General features: G+C 39.1%; 1 protein-coding gene across 1 annotated transcript; it reads left to right on the plus strand.

The window, feature by feature from the left end:
• Positions 1-562: 562 nt before the first annotated feature.
• TMEM182 (transmembrane protein 182) lies at positions 563-23607 on the plus strand. The gene is made up of 5 exons (XM_009911450.2): positions 563-811; positions 1245-1344; positions 2673-2771; positions 14223-14360; positions 22616-23607. The coding sequence occupies exons 1-5, from the start codon at positions 671-673 to the stop codon at positions 22837-22839; spliced, it is 702 nt and encodes a 233-aa protein (XP_009909752.2). The 5' UTR covers positions 563-670; the 3' UTR covers positions 22840-23607.
• Positions 23608-24504: the final 897 nt, after the last annotated feature.

A 24504-nucleotide genomic window follows, 5' to 3' on the forward strand; every position in this document is an offset into this window, starting at 1 on the left:
TTACTGTTAAGTCTGAGATGTAAATTTTTTAAGCTAACCTTTAATAAAGGTTAGGATTTTTCAAAAGCATCTCTGCAATTTGGCTACCATGTCTTACAGTTCCTTAAAAAAATCCTCAAGTTTCATTTAGTAATGTGACATGGTAACTTCCAAAGTGTTCGGAGTGTTTCCTTCTCTGCTAGCAGCCAAGGAAACATTCACCACCATGTCTGAACCTCGTAAGCCCTTGCTGCTACTGTGTGCTCTGTAACATTGTTCATTTGAATGGGTGAACAGACCCATTTCAACTCCGTCCCGATCTTCACTGATGTTGATGCACCAGCTGCAATAATATTTCAAGTCAATCCATGATTAGTTAGGGGAAGGTCAGCTATTTCTGACTGGCCTTGCCCAGACGGAGAAACATAATGAAGCTCTGCCATCAGTGTCCTAAAATAGAAGGCCCTTTTCATCTGTCAGTCTTGAGTCAGCCACATGGAACAAAAATTAGGGGACAAAAACCATCTCACAGGGCACTTGGAAGAAGGGCACAGGCAGGAAGTCAGATCAAGGGAAACTTCTGATAAGAGCTGTATTCTCCAATCAGCTTTTTTGTCACATTGCCAATACTTTTATTTATTTTACTGTTCTCTTGCATAATTAACCAATTTTCTTTAGAGGAACTTTGATAATGAAACTGAGTGTGGGGATATTTTTTGGAGGCTTCTTTGCGGCTCTGGGGGTTTTGCTGTTTTTGGTGGCATTTGGAACTGATTATTGGCTTCTCGCTACAGAAATAGGAAGATGTTCAAAAGCACCTGGAGATGTTGGGGTTAGTATGGACATTTTTATTTATGACAAGAATTATTCATCTCTAGGTTTCTCTGATGTGTTTATTTTGAAGTAAATGATTTTGAAATAATTTACTTCTGTGTGAACTCGTTTTCGCCTTCTGGAGGCTTACAAACCTGCTTCAAAACCTCTTGTAACCAGTTGTAATCAACTCTAAAAGGAATTTCTTTTGTGATACTATTACAATATGTCATTTTTTCAAATGATGTATAACTGGTAAGAGATTTCATAGTTAATTTATATTTGAGTAGGCTGTGTTTCATTATGATAATGGTGTTTTTTACCTAGACACCTAATTTCAGTGGAACTTGATACTTTCAGCCATTTAAAAACTGAATGATAATGGCTTCCCCCCCCCTTTTTTTTTATTTTTGTCTCTTTTTTAAATGATTTTTTTCCCCTCTACCCCACAGGGAGAAGAGGCCACTTTCCATCATGAAGGTTTCTTCTGGAGGTGCTGGTTTAGTGGAAATGTAGGAGAGAACAATGCCAGCATGTGGAATTTCTGGTATAGTAAGTAAATTTTTCCTTTTAAATTATCTACAGTAGTTTGTTCTCAGAATTGTTGTGGGGTTTATTACCATGTTGTGAATCATTGGATTTCATTGGTGATCATGTTCTTCAGCTACTCTAAAAGAAATTCTTGAAAAATGTGTTTGTAATCTGTACTGAAAGAAACCCTGGGACAAAATAATACATATTTAACTAACAGCTTATGCTATGAGTGATATGGCTGCCCTGTTAACTTGATTCCATTCTAGTCAGGACAGCCTCCTGCTGGTTACTGTTAAACAGACTGTTTATTTTTGTAATGTAAGGAAAAAGAGCTTACTGGTTAGGATGGTCCATGAATTTTCGCTCAGAGAGTTTTTCAAACTGGTTCTACAAGTGATTTAAGTAGGACATGAGCAATTCTACTGTGAAAAGTATGTAGGGCATATAACATCCATGAGAATTCCTCTACTAGATTGACAGGTGACCTTTTGCAATCTTCCTATGTATGCTAGGATTCAGATAGTATTTTACAACCAAAATCTTCCGTGAAGAGGAGGTCAAACAACCTTCTTTTCCTGTCTTTGACCCCACCTCTGAGGTACAGAGCTCCCTCTCTTTATTGCAAGATTTCCACAATCCTTGAGAAAAGCAGGTGCCATCATACAGATTTGGCTGCAATAACCCCTATTTTGCTAAATATATTGCTTGGTCTTAGGTGGTCAGTGTATTATTCACTGTAGTTAATTTCCCCTTGTTATTTATCTGGAGAATTCTGTGGTCAGGAATCTGAAATTTAAATGTGGTTTAAGATATAGTCAGCCTTTATCTTTCACAAGGAAAAAGGTGATATTTTTATAAGCATTTATTATAAAGGGTGAGATTACCCTTCTCTGGGGATATTGATTCCATAGACTAAACTCATATTTGTTGAGACTGTAAACTTTTTGAAGTTGCTTGGTATTTTCCGTTGTTCTTTCACAAGATGGAAAGTAATTTCCTGGTTGTCTTTTTTTTATGGTGGGGCATGCATAATTATCCCTCACAACAGACAGGCACATATACATATAAAAGTATTAGCATGCATTACATATAAATTGCAGTGTGTTTTCAGCAAGGATGCTTTACTGTTCCCATAGTACAAATCTCTGTTGCCCGTTAAGGAATATCCTTGGCTGGATAACAAGGTTGGTGCCTCTTACCAAACCAAATCCACTCTAAGCTATTGCCTGGGAAAGAACTTGGAATCTTGGCCTACAAAACTCAGTTTACCTGTTTGAAGAACAGGCTTAAAATGTTTTATTGTTAATCCAGTAAAATATTAATCTTTAGCTTTCTTTCACATCTAGCTAACCAGTCACCTTCTAAGAATTGTACGCATGCTTACCTGTCGCCATTTCCTCTTATCCGAGATGAACACAACTCAACCTCCTATGACTCTGCAATCAGTAAGTATTTTTCTGGCTGAAAATGGATACAATACCTATAGTTTCAAATGAACAATTTGGATGCTTCAGTATAAAACAGCCTTATCACTCCATACAGTTTAATTACTAGAGTTCTGGTGTTTCATACTTCTCCTAAAGTTCCAACATGCATATTTAAGCCACTATTTAGGAAAGCACTTAAATGAATGTTTTGCTTTAAGCATGATGGCAGAATGGAAGTAATTTCTAGAAAAAGGAGACATTTCCTTTTCAGTGCTTTTTTCTCCAACATAAAAAGTATCTTCTGTAGGCTGAAGCCCTTAAATGTGTACTTCATCTCATGTATTCCAATAAAACTGTTTTGTTGTTTAAATAGTTACTACATGTGGAAATATATTGCATTTTTACTTCATGAGGAAGGAGGAGAGGGGCCTTGATACTGTCTCAGTTTATTCCACTAACTCAGATATACGGAACCAGCTGCTGGATGTATCAGCTCCTCTCCATTGACACTGTAGAGAACTGAGGCACTGAAGTTGAGACACTGAATGTTGTAGCCTAAAACCGCATCAGTAGGCAGTTTTGTTTTGTGTGGTGAACTAAGCTATTTTTAAATATATGTGTATGCTCTGTAATATTTCAAAATACATGCTATGTTAAAGAAAGATATTAACACTGAGCAACTAGTGCTGTAACAAAGATCCTGATATTTATATATGCAGATATATAGTAATTTAAGACCTTATATTTGAATAATGCCTGGTTTTAACAAATCTTAAAAACTACTTTGAAATATTGGTCAAATTTAATCAGATCAAGGGCTTTATGCAAACATATTTGAAGTAAATCACTTCAAATATACATGACTTTTTAAATAACCTGTGATGTGTGGATGCTGCATGGCTATGAGCTCCCTGATTCACTGACTTAAGTGATTCCCTTCCTGTCCTGAGGCTGTAATTAAGCCTTTGCTAACTTTGAAGTGTCTTCAGAATCCAATTCTTATGGTACAGACATGAAAAAGAAAATAAGTTGGACTGATAATAGCTCTGTTAATCTACGGAAATTATGAACTGTTTGTCCAGGAAGAATTCAGAATTCACTATTTAGAGATCTAATCTGTAACTTCACAGCACATCTAGAACAGTTTCTCTTTCCATTTGAAAGTGACAGAATCATCAGCTACTAATAATATAGACTGAGTTTGTATTCCACTATTCGCTCATACATTCAAAAAGGAACCTCAAATTATATTGCATGATTACACAGAAGTGGACAAACAAAGAATAAAGGAAGGAGAAGGAATATCATCAAAACTTTAATTAATTTCAGTTAATGTTTGCCAAAAGAACCACTGGTCAAATATAATTTTCCTATCTATATTTCATATTAGGAGATTAAAAATAGGCAGAACTGTATTATAGATGCTGGCCCAGGTAGAGTATATTCAAAGCCATTCCTACTATATAAATAGATACAGTTGGATTGCTTTTGAGCTCATTAAAACTGAAGAGAGGGTTTTTTTATGCCTCCTGTTCATTTTCAGCATCCAAGTGAGTTATTTACTAGACTAGGTATGTTTGTTCAAGAATCTTTCACAACTTTTTATGAAGAAGGTTATGTCATCATCTCTTCTGTTAGCTCAAAACTTGTTTCTGAAACTGCACTTAAATCACAGAATCACCAAATCATTTTGGTTGGAAGAGATCTTTCAGATCGAGTCCAGCCCTTAACCCAGCACTGCCAGGGCACCACTAAACCATTTCCCTCAGCACCATTCCTCCATGGCTTTGAAACCCTTCCTGAGATGAGGACTCCACCATTGCCCTGGGCAGCCTGGACCAGGGCTTGACAACCCTTTCCATGATGAAATTGTTCTTCATGTCCAACCTAAACCTCCCCTGGTGCTACTTCAGGCCATTTCCCCACTTGCTAAATTAAAAATGGTAGAAGGTTATTATCCTCTTGTTTCACAGTGGAGGAAATACTTCTTTGTAAAAGCCAATGGAAAAAACCTTGGTTTGATTTTGTGAAGAAAAGATTTTTTTAAACTATTTGTCTAACCAGTTGGATGCATATGATACCTTGCATCAGCTAAACAAAGGGGCAGTACCAAAAAATGAGGTTATTGTCCTTTTTTTTTTTGTTCTGCTACTATTTTTTAATACAACATTACCATTTCCATGGCTCTTAGGTTTCTGAAAATACTCACTTTTGGGAATGAAAAAAAGAAATCTCACAGAATCACAGAATGTTAGGGGCTGGAAAGCATCTTGAAAGATCATCTAGTTGAGCCCCCCTGCCAGAGTAGGATCACCTATATCAGATCACACAGAGGGGTCTTGAATATCTCTGAAGAGGGAGACTTTACAGGCCCCCTGGGCAGCTTGTTCCAGTGTTCTGTCACCCTCACAGTGAAAAAATGTTTCCTTATGTTTCCATGGAACTTCCTATGCTACAGCTTTCACCCATTGCCCCTTATCCTGTCACTGGGCACCACTGAGAAGAGCCTGGCTCCATCCTCTTGGCACTCACCCTGTACATATTTATAAACGCTAATGAGGTCACCCCTCAGTCACAACCTATACTGATACCTGGGGTTGTTCTTTCCCAGGTGCAAGACTCTACACTTGCCCTTGTTGCATTTCATGAAATTTCTCCCTGCCCAACTCTCCAGCCTGTCCAAGTCCTGCTGAATGGCAGCACAACCCTCTGGTGTGTCAGCCACTCCACCCAGTTTGGTGTCATCAGCAAACTTGCTGACAGTGCACTCTGTGCCCTCATGCAGGTCATTCATGAATGTATTGAATAATACTGGTCCCAGTACTGACCCCTGAGGAACTTCACTCTTCTTCAAAAATTTCCCACACAACTTTATCATTGCTTTTAGTGAGTTCCACACATCCACTTCTAATTAGGAGTGGGTAAGAAGAAATATTCTGTCATCTGAAAAATATTTAGTTTGCCTTTTTTTTTTTTGGTAGAAAAATAGCTGCATAAAAAGCTTTGAACTTCATTAGAAAAATCAAACATGTATAGAACACATTTTTCTAAAAATCTCTAACTTCCTATTGACAGAACTTTTCTGGACCAGAACTAGAAAGGCTCAATCCATCCTCTCATCTTATTTTTATCTTTTTTGTGTGTGTTGCTTTTATGAAGTTTGTGTGGTAGTTCCAAAAGACTCAAAACACCGAGAATCTTGAAATTCAGTGTTATAGTACACCTTATGAAGCTTTAGACCTCTTTCAGCCTGCTGTGCAAACCAAGGCAAAGCACCCAGCCTTAGATGGAAATATGTAGAGACAGAAAAGCCTACAGTGATGCTTATGTTTGAAATTTGAATACATGTTTTAATGTCTCAGATTTCATCATTATTGCCAGATGCAGGATCAGTTTCTAAGGGTTAAATGATACTGCTTTGAAATCACAGCTTGCTATGTCTTGTAATCATAGAATCACAGAATTGTAGAATGGTCTGGGTTGGAAGGTACCACCACATTTCATCTAGTCTGACCCCTTTTTCAGTAAGCAGGGGCATCCTCAGCTAGATTGGGTTAATCACAGTTATAACGGTTCTGTTAGTTCACTGGTTTTGTTAAATATCTTGTTGAAGTGGGGAGGACTTCACCTACCTGCAGTGTAAGGTGTCATCCACAGCTCTGCTATACCATCATTTATGGTTAATGCACTTACTAAAAATTTGAGGGACATGTAATTTGTGTTTATCTGAAATGGGCATCTGAATTAACTCAGAGGAGGCCTGTGACTTTCTGTGATGGTGCAGTGGTTTATAGTGAGAGCTATTATAGTGTGCAGCTTAGGCAGTGCCTCAGTGTGTTGCCAGCAGATTCATTTATATGATGATTCACAAACATGCAACAAACTACAGTCTAGTAATAAAAACCCATGAAATTAGCTCGTAACAATTAAAGTGCCAGAGTAGTGACCTCTACCTTCTGAAATAAACATATATTTATATAATCATAATCAGACTGGTATCTCATCAGGCTGTTTTGAAAACATAATAGTGTGGTACTTAAATAATAATCTACTGCAAGCTCTATTAATACATCCTGCTAGCTATATTGATGCATAATATCATGTAATTAGATTACTGAACGCTGACATTCAAGGACTGCCACACTTTTGTAAAACTCTTTGACTACAAGACAATACTAGGCTGGTCTTTGAAAAATGTAAGAACTCCTAGTTTGTACAGGTACTCTTGTTGGGTACAGTGAGATCTAGCACTTAGACAAGTCATGAATTTATTTAGTTTAGTGACAGTTTTAGGCTGTGCCTTTAAGAAAGGGACAGTTGCTGGAACACTCTGGCTGAATGTTTTGGTGAAATAATGAAAACAAGATATTCTAAACGAATGTCATTGGTAGATTGGTAGAATGCAACTTTGTCTTAGTTCAGTCTGAATCTCAGTTCAGTCTTTTTTTTTTCCAGTCTGTCTGTCTTTTTCAGCCTATCTGTTTCAGTCTCTCTCTGAGCAACAGCTGTGCTGGACGGAGTTAACCTTGAACTAACAGATAAGAAACTAATTCTTGCATATGCTTTGAGCTAACAGAATTTCCTCCTTAATAATTACCTTTTATCTCTCTCTAACCTTTTGTGGGAAAAAAAGGGATGTAGGGGGATAAAGGGGGTACATGGGGGGACCCTCCTGGCTGGAGGAGGGAGTTTTCTTCTGTATTATGTTCTTTGCTGTATATTTCTGTATATGTTGTAAATACTCTATATCGTGTATATAGCCATCTGCATTTCATCCTGCTTGTAAATATAGCTCTTACCCATTTTTGCTTCTCTGACTGAGTTAGCTGTGGTTTCGCTGTGTGTGGGAGAACTGAACTTTGTCTCACCACCACACCAACTTTATTTCAAAAACAAACAATAGTTCCTTAACTGTTTTAAATTAGTTGGAAGCCATTTAATGGGAATGCACTGACACATTACTTTAATACTCTGATTTGTAGCTGCTAATATGCTTTTTCCTGACTATTAGTATCTTATTTACTCCAGTACTGTGCACAGTGTCAGCATTTGAGGTAGTGCCTAATATAGTGTAAAATACATTGTTTATGGGTCTGAAGGAAAATTCTGGTTTAGCAGCTCTTACATTAGTATGGTGTAATCAAATTTTTTGGCAGGTTTGTTACTGGGTCAAAGTTGACCTAAAGCAATCTATAAAATATCAGCAATGAAATCTGAAAACAAAAATTATACAGTGTAATGTTAGCAGTAACCTATTTCTAGGACACACACACACAAAAGCTGTTATGTAATACAGTCGCATAATTGCCCATAAGAGATTGTAATAAAGTACATTTACTAAGGCAGAACTCCCCAGCCACCAAGCAGTGATAAAACAAGAAGTATTTTAAAAAGCAATGTGTTAATACTGTGAATATTGTATTTGTTTTACTGTTAAGATTATTAAAAAGAAGATTACTACTAAAGGGTAGTAAAGGTACTGAGTTAAACTGAGAAAAGTTTTGTAAGGTTTACTCTGTTGCCAGGAGTGTGTCTCATGCACTGCTGAGATCTGTGATCTCATTTACAGTTGTTTATCTGCAGAGAAAATACTCCTGATTTAGAGCAGTTCAGGCACTTCACCTTTCATTATATGTTATGTAGTGGGTGGCAATACTCTTGTCAAAAGCATTTTGATATTTCTTGCATTAAAGACATGTTCTAAAGTACAATCCCAATGCTATAGGATGTGTGCTTGTGAGTGAAAATTCAAGACAACTTTTCCTGTAGTAATGTGTATGCAACACTGCACATACATGCTTCAAAAAGTGCCTCAGCTTTGTGGTGCTTAATAATTCATATTGATATTCAATTCAATATTAAGTGGCTGGGTGGATTTTTTTCATAATCCATAGAAAATGTGTCGGCCAGTAGCTGAGATTTTAAAACACTTGAATCAAGCATGGCTAATAAAATACATGGTTTGGTTTCCTGAGGTTAATCTTAACATCTCCAGTAGTAGATGGGTGTTGCATTGTGTCATTAGCTAATTGTGGCAGTTCAGTCTGGGTTCCTTCTAAACTCAAGCCACAGAGTTACACCTCCAGTATTGAGAGTGTCCAGCACAGTAGGTGTTTACATGAAATAGCATATTTCTACCCATAAATCCTGCACCCTATAAATCTGATTGCAAAGTCATTGTCTTTCACTTCACTCTCTGCTTGTGTGGGAGATGATTCCCTATTGAGTAAATGGTGGGGCAGTATCTCAGGCCTCTTTGACCTGTTTAGGCCTAATGCCAGGATAAGAATACATATACATAGAATACATATTCATAGAATAAACCAGGTTGGAAGAGACCTTCAAGATCATCGCGTCCAACCCATCAACCAATCCAACACCACCTAAACAACTAACCCATGGCACCAAGCACCCCATCAAGTCTTCTCCTGAAAACCTCCAATGATGGTGACTCCACCACCTCCCCAGGCAGCCCATTCCAATGTGCAATCACTCTCTCTGTATAGAACTTTTTCCTAACATCTAGCCTGAACCTTCCCTGGCGCAGCCTGAGACTGTGTCCTCTTGTCCTGGTACTGGCTGCCTGGGAGAAGAGACCAACATCCATCTGTCTATAACCTCCCTTCAGGTAGTTGTAGAGAGTAATAAGGTCACCCCTGAGTCTCCTCTTCTCCAGGCTAAGCAACCCCAGCTCCCTCAGCCTCTCCTCATAGGACTTATGTTCCAAACCCCTCACCAACTTTGTTGCTCTTCTCTGGACTCGTTCCAGCAAGTCAACCTCCTTCCTAAACTGAGGGGCCCAGAACTGGACACAGGACTCGAGGTGTGGCCTAACCAGTGCAGTGTACAGGGGCAGAATGACCTCCCTGCTCCTGCTGGCCACACTGTTCCTGATGCAGGCCAGGATGCCATTGGCCCTCTTGGCTGCCTGGGCACACTGCAGGCTCAGAAGTGGGGAGAGAGGGGACCTGGCCAGCCTGAGACCAGCCTAGCAGTGGAAGAGGAAGAAAGAGCCCTGGGGGTTTTGGGTGCATCCTCAGGTGTGAAGAAAGGAAGCCTGGAATTTTTGGGTATGGTGTAAGGGAGCTGTATGCTTTGGGATATGCTCACCACTATGCTTTGTAGTTTTCTTTGTAGAACGATGCTGGTGAGAGGCCTTGAGCACAAGCCCTATGAGGAGAGGCTGAAGGAGCTGGGGTTGTTTAGCCTGGAGAAGAGGAGGCTGAGGGGAGACCTTCTTGCTCTCTACAACTACCTGAAGGGAGGTTGTAGCCAGGTGGGGGTTGGTCCCTACTCCCAGGCAACCAGCACCAGAACAAGAGGACACTGTCTCAAGCTGTGCCAGGGGAAATTTAGGCTTGAGGTGAGGAGGAAGGTCTTCACAGAGAGAGTTGTTAGCCATTGCAATGTCCTGCCCAGGGAGGTGGTGGAGTCACTGTTCCTGGAGGTGTTCAAAAAGCGATTGGACGTGGCACTTGAAGCCATGGGTTAGTAGTCACGAGATGTTGGGTGACAGTTTGGACTTGATGATCTTTGAGGTCTTTTCCAACCTTATTGATTCTATGATTCTATGAACATCAATTGCTTTTCCATTTAAACTTTTCCATTGCTACCCAATCCATTTGTGTGAGCATCATTCCTTTGTTCCTTTTGGGGCAATAGAGCATCTGTCCCGCTCTAAACTAGGACACTAATGTGTTCCTGGATAACCAATTATGGAGCTTTAGAGGTGTATATAGCCCCTACACTACAAGTGTGTGTTATAGGTGACTCAGTTGTCTAACTTTGTAAAATATATTACTGCTTCTCTTTCATATCCTGCAGCAGTGCCATCTTAAGATATGTGTCTTTGGCTTCAGTTTGTAATCAGTGCTGGATTCTACTATGCTTTTGAGAATTTTCATCCATTTCTCTGAAGTTTGCTCACTTACTCAAAACCAAGTACTCCTACTCTCAAATGATGCAGAAGTGTCCAGAGGGACCTAAATTTGGATTTTTAGTGAGAAAAGCAAATAGCAAGTGAAAACTCCAGGTGGTGCAGTTTTGTAGGAATATACTGCAGCTATACTGTCCCCATAGTATAAAGGCCAAATGGTGCAGAGCTCAAAGACAAGCATGCCGTGTGTACTCCTGTTTTTTTCTGAGTACTATTTTATTTTTAGGCCTGCACGTCACTTCCAAGGCAAATGTTGTAACTGGCAAAGGGGCAGCTTACTGAGACAAGTTACAGAGCCTTCTGTTTATCACTCTTGGAACACAGAGCAATAGTATCTAAGATTAACACTGCAGATAGGTTTACCTCAGACTCTGTGGTAGCGCTTGTATTTTATTTCTTCTGTTGTAGGAAATACTTGGAGTAGTGCATGTATTTGAGGTAGCTCACTTAAATGTATCTGTGAAATACCTTGCAGAAGCAAGGGTAGTCCTTGTCATGTGGACCAGAACATGAGCTGTCTTATGAACTGTGTCAGTAAGACTTGAAACAGTGCAAGCTTCTGTTAACACTTTGTGTAGGTTCAGTGAATCATTATTTCTTGAAACAGGCTGCAGGGATCACAGTGTCAGCCCTTTTCATGGGACATAAAGAAGGCTAATTCTTTTGCACTTTTTCTGATATTGCTCCCCTCAGTCTCAGAGCAGCAAAGTCTTTGACTTGAAGACTAAGTGCATTCGTAGGAAGGTTTCATTTCAGCCATCTCTTTTCTGTTCACCTATAGATGCCAACTAAACTAAATGACAGCAATAGAGCTGCATTGTAATTTTGAATGATTAGTCTTGTGGGAACTGATCTTGCACACCTGGGCAGAGAAGATGAGAAATATGGTCTGAGTGAAAATGGTCTGAGTATGAAATAAGTTATCTTTCTCTACAGAAAAAAATAATTGCTTTTAAAGTCCCTTTATATATATATATATATATATGAAAATCTAAATGTTAGATTAGCATGTTTCCTCAGACCCATGCCACAAATAATTCAAATTACTTACTGTCTTGCAAGTTAGAGGGAGCAATCTTTTCCTTGAAAAGTTGAATATTTGAGATCATTGTAGACTTTTTGCCTTTCAAGTATACTCTATTTTCTAATTAATGTTTTATGACGGAGCTATCTGGATAAACAAGTATTAGGATCATCAGAATTTATCCATGATTCTCTAGAGGAAATTATTTCAAGAGAAATAGAATGGAAACTTATCTCAGGTGATAGCTAGGTCAAATCAGTATTTTACATATAATGCATAAAACACTTATGGCACTGGAGCAGAGAAACAGCTTCTCACTTGTATTGTTACAGAGAGGTTTAAACAAATTTTCATCAGTTACATTTTTACTCCTTTTGTGCTCTGTTTCCAGGAATATTTGAACAAATCAAGCTTTTCTGATAAAATGTCACTAAAATAGAATTCAGAACTTCCTGTATGAAGAGCAGATAACAAAATGTAATGCTGATCTGTAATGCTGGAGAATCTTGTGTCCTCATCTATTCAGGAAATAGAAGCAATGACTGACCATAATGATATCGAAGAAAGCTTTTTCAGGATCAATTCTGGCCTATGTGTCCTATTATGTAGCATGACTTTGAAGTACCTTGGGCCATCCATGTAAAAGAGTTGGGTGGTTATAGACTGATTTAGCGGTGTTAGGTTTTAAATGAGGAAGTAATGTCCCATGGACTTGGGAACTGCGATGAAGCTTAGCAAAGTAGCCCCATGAGTAAAATTATATGAAATTGCTTCAGAGACCCAAGACTGAAAGACTTGAGAGATTTACCTTTCTAGGTCTCCATTCACTGTCCATTTGCATTAAGTGAATCATTTCACTATGTGTTTAACTTTAAACAGGTGTCTAAATCCCATAAGAGGTAGAGTACTTAAAGCAGAACACACACTTAACGACCTTGCTGAGCCACAGCCTTATTTCTTACCTACTATTTATTGCTGATTTTTTTTTTGTTTATGTAGAAAGAAGACTTGTATTGGATATGAACCAAACCACAATTTTAACCCTTCTTCCAGCTACTTTCAGACACATTCATCCTTTCTCTGCCCAAATCTGCTGATCAGTGTGGTGGAAAATTATGTCTCTGAGTCTGCCTGGATTAAAAAGGATGCTATTTACAAAGTGTGTCTAATATGGTGTGGTGAACGTGATCTAGCTAATACATTTACAGGGCTGATATAAGCAAGATGGTGTATACTTTAACATGAGTTAAGCTGATCGGCTTAAAAAAGGTGGATTTTTGGAACACATTAGTGAGAAGCACGAGCTGATAATGTTTAATGCACCTTCATATTTCAAATGAAAACAAACCCAAATTATTCCAGAATGTCTGGCTCTTGCAAGCTGTATGAATTTGAAACTTTCAGGATATGAACCAGTATAATAGTTGCTTGGTTGTGTTTTGCCATAACAGTAAATAGGTGCTGTCAAATGATAAATGGCAGTTTCTTTTGTGACTCATTTCTCCTGACTTGCCAGCTGGCTTATGTGCTTTCCCTCAGTTGGGTGGAAATGTTTTTCATTGACTGAATTGTCAGCGCTTCAAGATTTTTAGATCTGACGGTGGAGATCTTTGCAACTCATAATTTTACTAATGGGTTGTGTTAATGTACCAATTTTTAAATTCATGGGAGAAATTTATGTCACTCTTGTAGCATTTGTAAAATGATGACTTTGTTAAATGGAGGTGCAATTAGCCAGCTAAAAAAATAATTGTTAGAAAGACTCTTTTGGCCAGAGTATGTCACAAAACTCTCTGCTCATTTATCACCAGCTGCATCCATTAATTCAGCACTGCTTGGCACTGTCTGACAGGGGCTTCTGAAACACCAAGTTTTGAATGCAATAAAATAGCAAGAGCTTTAGAACAGGAACAGGCTGGTTTAAAAATGTTTCTTTCATAAACCCATGTTATACTTTTTGATCTTCCCCTCTCTTCTGCTGTAAATATCTGTCTGTAGAATATGACTATATATAAGGAGCATTATACAGTCATAAATTGTAGAGAACTTACAGATTGCTGTGGGTGATATGGCCTGAGCACTAAAATTGCCAAGATATTGCAGGTCTTTACTTCTCCCAGACAGTTTTGGTAAAACAATTGTATCCTGCCAGTCCAATCATTTATGCCAAAGAATCATTGCTAGAGCTTTGGTGTACTATTTTCTAAAAAGCATATATTTGTTCAGGTTACTATCTTACAAGTCTTACTGCTAAACATTAAGCAGATAGATTTAATTCATGTTACCTTACAGCCTGTTTTCCATGATCATCAGATAAAGGCTGATGTTCAAATCTAATTTGGTCCACATGATATACAACATATATGCGCAACAGAATTAATGTTTCACTTCTTAGTAAAACAAGTGAAAACAGGAGGGGAAAAGAAAAATCTTTGTTAGCCAAATATGTCACTTCTTTAAGTACTAAAAAGTGTTGTATTCTTTTTTCCCCGTTCTTCCCTTTCTCCAGTTTATCGAGGCTTCTGGACTGTTCTTCTGCTCCTGGGAGTGCTCACTATTGTGATGGCTAGTTTCTTCATCATCTGTGCAGCTCCTTTTGCCAGCCACATTCTGTACAAAGCAGGAGGAGGCTTTTTCATTGTTGCTGGTGAGTATAGTGTTTATTCAGTCAGTTAAAGAATAGAAAGGCTAAGGTATTTCTTTCATTTTGCTTGACCACGAATTATATTAATCACGGTTGAAAGAAAAAGCATATGCTTCTATCCAGTTTTTGTGAAGTGCCTACCTTGAAGATGATTCTTTCAACAATTAGTTATGAAGCTATTCTAAAATCTACTTTTGGATTAAGATTAAAAAAACAAACAAAACATCCAGGACAAATCATGGAGTTACACTGTAATCTCAGTCTACTTTTTATTTAGCTGGAAAAAGAATGCATCTTTGTGGATGCTGCCATGTAGGATTCTCAAGAGCTATAGCTAAGGAGAGGAGGTTGGTTTTTTTTTCCTTCAGTGACACAAAAGATGACTATGGTGGTCTCTAAAGAAGTTGGAGGACAAAGCACATTCACATGACCAGTCCAGGAGAAATGTAATGGATGTGATTGGAGTACACAAAAAAGTTGTCACATATGAGTAAGTGAGAGCTCTAAACCTCTGTGAATGAAAGATAACAACTGAATTCCCTCCTTCCTCATAACCCACATGGAGGATGCATCCTCTCAAGATTCAGTTGATATGGGCAGCTCTCTGGGACACTGTTCAGTTAACCTTGAAAAGTCTGGGAGGACATCACTCTGGTGGTTGAGATACAGCTGTGTAGGATTGTATGCACTCAATCACTAGTCTTCTTTGTATAAAGCCTGGGGAGAGACAGCCCTGTGAGAGAACTATTGTGTTACATGGTAGACCACTCATGTCAGGATCAGAAGGCAGTAGCTCTCTTTCTGGTTCTGTTACTGACCTGCTGGCCGTGCTTATCCACTTCACCTCACAGCTCCTCATACACAGCTAGTGATCATTATTCTCTCTTAAAGGACCCTCAGTGAACTGTGGAAAGTATTTTATATTTTTGCTGAAAAAACCTCCTGCATATTTGCATTTCAGCCCTTGAGAATTACTCCTCCACACTTTTAAAAGACACAAAAAATATTCATAGTCTGACAGAAATCCTTAGATATTTCAATACTTTTTGTCACTAGAATGCAGGATAAGAGCCTGTGTGAGTCCTGCTCTTTTTTCTTTTCCCCCAATCTGTAAAAAACCTCAGCTGTCACTAGAAAGTAGCAGACTGTTAGAGAAAAGGACACATGAAAGACACCAGGAACCGATGTGCAGAGGTGCAAAGCAATGTGTGTGTTCTCCACTTTGTGTTGGTTCATCTGCCCTCATTTAGGTAGGGGAAAGTTAGATCCCCAAGTCTGTGCTAGTCTCCCTTGGCTTCTTCAGGATGCCTGCAAGAAGCAGTAACATTCATTGGCAGTAAAAAGAGTAGATACGTAAGAAGTTCACCCAGCTGGGGATTCATTTCATCCTGAAAGAGAGACCTAATTGGATCAGATGAATGCGCTGTGGAGGAACTCTACACCTCTCTTTCCTTTGCTGAGGCAATCTAGAGAGACTGTTTTTTTTAAAGTGTGTGTTGTTCAGTGAACTTTATTATCCCAGTGTGTGACCTGAGGTCTGCCTATTTGCTCCTCTCACCTTTTTTCCCTATAGAGAATATATTCTTCAAGGGAAATCCTGTGTTTTTACTCTCTGTGTAGTATCTTTCAGCATCAGCACTGTTCTCAATCAGGGCTTCAGAGAAGAGATCTGTTATTTTAATTAATTCTGTTGTTATTGAATAGCAAAGATATTTGCAAAATCCTGCTATGGTTTGCCAAAAAGCTAATGGTGACAGCAGAATAGCAGACCCTGGGACTACTCAGCTTGCATAAGAAATTTTGGCTTGGGTAAGGGCATATAGTTCCTGACCAGGCTCTTCTGCATCTACTCATAGTCCCACCAGTAAGACAGAGCTGCCTGGGGAAGGCACTTACTGTAAGTATCTTTATCCTATCCAACACTTCAGATCACCCACAAAAACATTAAGCCAGAATTTTGTTGCTCTCAGCTCTTCTCACAAGTACTTTTGTTACCAAGGTGAAGGTTTAATTATAGACCTGATGGGAAAATGTGACTTAGGCCACAGGTGAAGTTAGTGTTAAGACACAAACCATCATATTGAACTGAAACAAAATAATAAATGATATGCAATGTTTTGAAAAGGCTTGGATTCTTTGTGATAAGATAGGTTAGATAAGGTGGTTCTGTGGAAGTTCTGAAGAAAATAGCAAGATTAGTCCCTGTCCCTGAATGACACAGTAAGAGTTTAGGTTGGAGAGGACCTCTTGTGGCAATCAAGGTCTGTCCTCCCATTCAAAGAAGGGCTAGCTTCGAAATTAGATCAGGCAACTGAGACCCTTGTCCAGTCAAGTTTTTAAAATCTCCAATAACTGATATTCCACAGCAGCTTTGGGCACTTGTCTCAGTCTGACCACCTTAATTTTGACAAATGTGGGGGTATTTACCCGAAACTGTCCTTGCTGCAGCTTGTGACCATTTCATCTCATCCTTTCAGAGTGCCGGTCCCTGAAGAGTCCACCCCCATTTAGGAAGATGAAGACTGTTTTCTTCTTCAGACTAAACTCTCCAATTTGTTCAGCCTCTTCTTATCCTGTCACCTCAGTTTATCAGTATTTTGCTTTCATCAGAGGGCCTCAAACTGGACACAGTTTTCTAGATAAGGTGTCACAAGTAAAGGGAAATAATGGTATTTTTAAACCTGATGACAGTGTTCTTGCTAGGACATCTCTTTATGAAGTTAACCTTCATTTAGACCAGACCTGTTTGAATTCTTGCACACTGAGAGGGACAATTCTTGTGCTTTAAGGAAGTTGTCTGTGAGGAACAACCAGTACTTTTGAGCCCATTTTTCCTTCAAGACATCTTTTGTCCTTTAGGGCAGCCTTCCTTGGGGTACTACCTACCAGTTTCCTGAACAGGCTGAAGTCTGTTGAAGTTCTGGGTCTTTAATTTCCTAGTCACCTTCCATATTGCTCCTAGAATACTAAACTTGCAATTCAAAGACTTTATTACCACAGTGAATACCATCATATTCCTGACCAGTTTTATCTTATTTGTGAATAGCAGGCCCAGCAAACTACTTCCATTAGCAGGTCTGTTCCATATGTCTTTCTAAAAGTTACCCTTGGTGGTTCAGTTATTGACCTCCTGGGTTGCTTGCTCTCTGCAGCATAACACTTGTAGAAGATATTGGTGTGGCTGAGTCTCTTGCAACAACCAGAAATCATAACTATTTTTCCAGACCACTTCCTCTTCTGGATTGGGTGGCCTGTAGCAGATGCCCACCACTGCCTTTTTTGTCCACCTCATTGATCTTAACAAATAAGCTTCTGTTACTTAGAAGATCTCTGTTTATTCAAGATATTTCTTGCAGACTCTAGCATCCCACCCACATTAACTGACTGTTTTTAAGGAGTCTGCATCTATCCAACAAAGCATTCCAGTCACACAGGCTGTCTCACTGTGTCTGCAAATGCAGTGGCATCATCCATCATCCAGTGACAGCATGAGTTTGAAGTCCTGCTGTGTTATTACAACAGTAGTTCATTTATGTACATGCAGTTGAGATGGACTTTCAATTGCGCTGCTTTCTTAATGCAAGCCTCCCTCATTGCTCTGTCCCTGTGCTCTCCATTCTCTTCACTCTGCTTATCTGGAGGCTTTGACATCCATCTGCCAATGGTCATTGCTTGTATCTCTTCTTACAAGGTTACTGAGCTTGTTGCTCTTTTCCTACCTTGTTTGACAGAACTCACCTCTCCCCAGCAGTTCTCATATCTCAGAGAGGTCCTGTGGCCACAGAAGCCAAAGTGCTTGTAGTACTAGGTACAAAGCTAGGAGCTGATGCACAGTGTATACCAACTTTAGTACAGCATTTATCCTTTGGGCAGCAGGTTTGAGGCCCCATGCCCTTATGTCTCACAGCCTACTCAAGGTACCTCTGAGTACCTACTCAAGGTATCTCTGTAAGCATCACTGGTGCCACTGTGGATGAACTGTAAAGGGTCTCCAAGGGTCAGAGGAACCTCAGAAGCCTCTTCACAGTGCTGTGTGTCTGGTGCCGAGAAGAGCAGCAAATCTGCCCTATCAGAGCAATTCTGATGCGGTCTGTGGCAGAGTCACACACCTACTTTTTCATCATCCTAATCTTCAATAAAGGCTGTCCATTTCTCTTAGTGAGTGGTTCAGCTGAGCTGCCACAGGTGGAGACACACAATATGTTGGTGGCAGCTCATTGACTGGCAGGTTTCCCTGTTAAGCTTTGTAACCACATTAACTACCTGAGGCTGCAGGTGAAACTACAAATGCTACACCTGTGGGGAAGAAGATACCAGTCAGTGACATCAGCCCTGTCTTTGCAGCCTCGTGTCTGTGTGTATCAGAGGACTGACCGGGAGCAGCTACAAGAGTGCAAATTATAAGAAGCCTTACAGTAGCTTCAGAGATCATAGGATCCATAGGTGCCATAGATCCTAGGTGCCATAAAATAATCATGTAGAGCAGTCATCAGTAAAGTCCATAATTACCTTGGGCTTGTTCCTGCCTGGGTGGCAGTGAAAACTGTCCTCTTTTCCTGCTGTCAAACGAGCAAGCCTCCAGGATGCATTACAGATGCCCCCAAAGCATTACAGAATTACACCCTTGTGAAGAAGCAAGATTAGAAGTACAAGTATAACTTCTGCTTTCTGTCAAAAGAGTGAAAAAACCCTGATATTTTAATTCTGGCTCCTAGATGAGGACAAAAATCTGTCTGCAGAGATCCATGCCAGCTCCCAGAACTCTTAAGTGGGATCCTTTGCATGTACTTCAGAGTGGAATGTCAGCCATACTTTTTAAATAAAAGTCACAAGAGGCCAAGGTGGAATCTGCAATAAAGACAAGGACACAAAAATGCAATTAAAAAAAAAAAATATATATATATATATACACACATACAAGTTTTCCTCAAGTGAGAGAAAGAGTTCTAAACTTTAGGCACAAGTGAAAAAAGCTCACATCATTCTTTCTAGCACCTGTTGTCTTCATGTCTGCATAGTAAAAGATTCATGCCATAAACAGCCATTCACCATTGACAAGTGAAAGGCATTTCTACGTGGGAAGAATAACTACTAAAGGCCAGCAAACTGCTTCTGGAATTCATAGACATTTCTAAAGGTTCTGTATTCTTTCTCCTCTGCAACATGCACAAGTATTTCTTTGAAACAAATTCAAAAGAATAAATGCAAAGGACAGAAAAGAGTGACCTCAGAGAAGTCCATGTCTTATCACACTGCACAGGGCTGTGTATCAAATGTGTGTTCTTAAAAAAAAAAGGGGGGGGCAAATGGAAAAAAAAATCAAGAAAAACAGAGGAGAAGGGAAGTATTTATTTGTCTTAATCTCTCTCAGACATACTTCATGTTCTAGGAATAATTTCTGCCATCATTCCCAATTCATGCAACTGCCGTTCTATTTTATATTCACTATTTTAGTGAATATAAGGCCAAGGGCAAATGGACACCTGCATACTATGCAAAAGGTCTAAATGCTGAAAATGTGGAAATACATCATAGCACACATTGTTCCTAAAAATATTTGCTTCATAAAATGGCAAAGGGTTTTTTTTCCATCTTGGTAATTTTGCCGTGGAGTTTGGCTAAGAGAGTTCATGATATGCACAACAGATAGTGCAAGACTGCAGGAACAGATCTCCCAGAATAAATGTGTATCCAGTAGACTTCTAAGTGCTTAACTCACATTAAATCATAGCTCTGTGAAAATTAGACAAAGGAGCACTAATGAATGAAATGCAATTGGAGGCAACAGTACATGGTCACTTTTTACTTAGCCCGATTCTACTTTTCAAGCCATTTCTTGAACACAATATTAAACAATATTCCTGCTAATTAGCTTCCATTAGCAGATAGTGAGAACCCTTAAATACTCCTTTAGTGTCTTAATTAACTAAGAGGGTTTCATATTCTCCCTCTTTCCCCCTTCTGTTTTAAAGAAGGACATTTATCTCTGCTTGACATACATTTCTTCAGCAAATTTCCATATCCAACAATTTGCCACACACAGGTATTAACAGCTTGCTATGAAATTACTGGGTGGATTTTAGCATCCCTGAAGTTGTTTTACCACTGGCAGCACTGCCACACTATTTTGCACCTACGTGATTCTTGCTCTAGTTTAACTACCTGGAAGGTGTTGCTTTGGACTGTCCAAAGTGCAATGGGTGCCCATTTCAAGACTAAAACACCAATGTTGCCTACATTATGCATTATCATTAGATGCTCTCTTATGGGAATCTTCTGCTCAATTTGACTTGTATTTGAAGAGTCTTCAGTTTAATTTCTCTTTCTTTATGTCTGGTCCTAAGGTGATCCTTCTCTCTGATTGTTTCACTGGTTTTATATTTAATACAAGTGCAGTGCTAAATTTTGTGAAAATTGAATTTTACTTAGGTATAATACTTTCAAGATTGAATTTATGTCATTTAGATTTGAATATGGGCTTTTTTTCTTTAGAACTTTGTTAGGAATTTGAGCCCTAGTGAAAAATGTAATCTTGGAAGGGTATTTCACAGTCAGGGAATCTGTCTGCCTCCTTTATTTACTTTTTCTACTTTCTTTCAGCTTCATAAAAATTGAGGATCCTTCGGGCTTTAAAGTCAGGTTTTGATTATGTCTCAGGTTAACTACTTCTGTTCATTTTATGATGTGCTTCAAAATGTAGTGTTCACAAGCATGGAGTTGTGAGCTCTCACATGTCAGATGTTCAGGGTGTCCAGAATGTAAATTTATTACATGTTGACCATAAAGCACCAACAAGAATGTCACCAGACTGCAAATTTAACCTGCTGCAGCTAACCTGTCTCATTTTTTCTGTAGCCAATGAGGGACTGATAAGAGTTGCTCCCTGGCAAATGGATAGGAGGTGGTGAGGTAGCATCTCAGGTTGGGGATATGGAAATGTACCCATGAAAGGTTATCAGTACAGGTGGGATGGGAGACATATGCCTGTCTGTGGATGCTTACAAAGTTCATTCATGGGTTTTGCTACAAGTGTCACATCTATTCAAGATTGCATTGCAAGTATTTGGAGGCTGGAGAAGAGACAACAAATACCTTTGACTTATGCTCTGTGGCTTTACAGCCTGTAGTCTCGAAGTTCAGCAAGAGGTGTTCCCAGGAATATGCACTGGCTTGTGGTTTTAATGAGGCACCTACAAGACCTGAGATAAAAACAGGATAGGGTGGTGTCTCACAAATGTTTTAATGTTGGACTAGATAGCCCTGCTGCTTAACTGTGGTGTGACAGCTGGAGCTCAGGGAGCAAGTGGGTACAAGCTGTAGCATGCAAAAAATTCGTTCTCAGTTTTCCAGTAAATCTTCTGCTGGAGCATCTGTACTGCAGGCTTGCGTTTCTCAAGTGTCCACATTGCTCTAAAGTGAAAGGAAATATTAGGAATGCAACTGATACTTCTTATAGCTCCTTCTGGTGTATAGGAACAAAGAGGTTAACAAAGTTTGTAAGTACATGTGGTCCTATTACTATCACATGTAAACAATCCAAAGGCCTCCAAAGGCCACTCAGAGGAGTGGTTGGGAAAAGGCTGTGAATTATGTGGTGGGTTAATTCCATGAAACTGTTGTAACCAATCTAAGGTTCATACTAATAGCCTGCTTCATAGTTATCAGTTCGTTATTGTTGGGCTTTGTTCCTCTGTTAGAAACTTTTTTCTAATTTGGAAGATTTAGTATTAAATACAGCTGAATTTGTCTGCATTTTTTTGAACAGAACACTCTGAAGGTAGTATGTTCCAAAAAACCCCTTTTCATAAGAAAAGTAAACACAGAGAGGTGAAGACTATAGAAAATATTTCTCATTCCTTTCTGCTTTTCATATCTCATCCAAAAGACTGTGATAGAAACAGTGTGAGAGTTTGAGAAGCAGATGTGGATATTTTTTTCCACTTGCTCTCATTCCCTCTCTTTCAGCTCCATATCAAAATAGCAAATATCTGCTGGAATTTTATCCATAAAGATACCTGTGTTTTGGTCTACCTACCAAAACCAGATATATTTTTTGTCCTGGGAGCATGCCTTCCAGGGCAAATTAGAAAGCAAGATGGAAATAGTGCTTATTAGAGGAAGGCAAAGACAAAAACTATGCAGTGGTGGCTGACTTGCCTTGCAAACAGGGCCTGAAGCATGGATGGATTTCATGGATTGTTACAATAAATGCACACAGCATTTGTCTCTATTGTTAAAACATGTTATTTCTTTTCTAGGTGTCTTGTTTTCACTGGTAGTCGTGATGTATGTCATCTGGGTCCAGGCAATGGCTGATCTGGAAAACTACATAAACATGAAAAAAATGGATTGCCCAGACTTTGCTGTTTATGTACGTTATGGCTGGTCTTTTATGCTGGCTCCTGTAGGAGTATTTTTTGCTTTATTAGCAGGAATGCTGTTCCTGTTGGTAGGGCGTGCTATTTATTTACACTCAGACTAGTTCTACGCTGCTGAAGGCTATGCGGCAGGAATGCCGGGGAAACTTCATGACAACTTGTAAACTGGTATGCAATTTTATACATTATTACCATTATGGCAATCCTGAGTGTGCAGGAAGACTTCTGGAAGTTTTTCAGTTAATTGTTTAAGGGTAAAGGACACAAAACTCAGTACAGGAAGAAACCACCTTTAGTCTCAACCTATTGGCTTTAATTCTTTAGCAAGCAGACATGTGGTTCTCTTTATTGTAGTATTAGTGGCATTTCTGCAATTTTGCAAACAGAGGAAGGAAAAAAATTCCTACAACCAAAAGCCCAACATGAAATGGGCCAAATCAACATTTTATACATTTGTCTTTTAACATTTACTTTGTGCTTCTGCTTGTGGAGAATGAGACAAGGTAGAGGAGAAGACAAACATTCAAGCACAGTAATTCAAACTACCCCCTCTCCTATTTTCCACCACTTGCCTTAGCTTTAATACAAGCAAACTTGTCTGTGCTTTATAAAAATAGAGTGCAGTTGTTCATGCAGCATCCATGGGAAGAGGACAAGAGAGGAGACAATTGCCATCAACAGCAACCCGGTGCTAGTCTGTACACAATGTAAAAGCGTAACTGTTTCTCTTTTCTGTATGCATTAGAAAGCTGTATCTTTCTGTATTCTGAAGTCCACGTTTGTTGCATCGTTCTATGATCCCAAATGCTGGAGTTATGATCACTAGCTGAAGTTATGCCAAAATTGTACTTTGAATTACGTCACTAATATTTTAATCAAGTTTTAACCCTTTTCTTTTTCTTTTTTTTTTTGTTTTTAATGAAATAATTGGCACCTCCAACAAACATTTTTCTGGGTGTGTAAAATGTCTTTTATTTTATGTAAAAAGGTTTATTATGAAGACAATATCCAGGCCATGAAAACGTGTGTTTTATGTAGTCTTGATTTCCCCAAATATTAAAAATCTTCATTATAGATCGAAGGCAAGTTGTCTACTAGTCATCCCAAGGAAAGCAATGAGCTTAGCTAAAACAGCAGGAAAGGTGAATTTGGTTCTGTGTTGTGGGATTGGCTGTGTATGTGTGTATGTGTTTGGAAGATGGCGTTAGGATGGGGCTATGTGCATGGTATGGAAAAGATGGGGTGGAGTTTTAACAATGGGGAAACTTTATCTGGCATCGGACCCATGCTGAAATTAAATCCATCTGCAAGTATGTTGGTTCTCACTTTGTAACTCAATGCAGAATGTTTTGGGACTGATGAGGAAAAGTGAAGGCTGCATGTTAATTTCTTCTTGTTCACAATGCTTAATTCCACAGCTGTTACGAACGCTAAAAGCAACACTAAAAGGCAGGAGAGGAGCGCCCACCTAGGAGATGTGGTGGGCTAGATTGGATGTTGCTTCCATTCTGTGACTGGGATCTTTCCAGCCTTCCTTGCTGCTTCTTTATTTTTCCATCATCAAGATGAGCTTTATACATTATAGAACAGGAAGATAACAAAGGCAGAGTAGGGAGACTAGATCTATGCAGTTTGGAACAATTACCAAGTCACAAAAATATTTTACTTGGCAGGTAACATTTTTAATTACTGTGTTAGAGAGTAAGATGGGTGAATTTTAACCAAATATTCATAAGCATGTATGTGAACTCCATGTAAATGATTGCCAC

This window comes from Dryobates pubescens, chromosome 7 (genome assembly GCF_014839835.1).
Source record: "Dryobates pubescens isolate bDryPub1 chromosome 7, bDryPub1.pri, whole genome shotgun sequence".
NCBI classification, from domain to species: domain Eukaryota; kingdom Metazoa; phylum Chordata; class Aves; order Piciformes; family Picidae; genus Dryobates; species Dryobates pubescens.

Coding starts and splice junctions, on each gene's coding strand:
- TMEM182 (XM_009911450.2), top strand. CDS start 671: ATGAAACTGAGTGTGGGGATATTTTTTGGAGGCTTCTTTGCGGCTCTG. Junction 1,345..2,672: donor CATGTGGAATTTCTGGTATA/GTAAGTAAATTT, acceptor TTTCACATCTAG/CTAACCAGTCACCTTCTAAG. Junction 14,361..22,615: donor AGGCTTTTTCATTGTTGCTG/GTGAGTATAGTG, acceptor TTTCTTTTCTAG/GTGTCTTGTTTTCACTGGTA.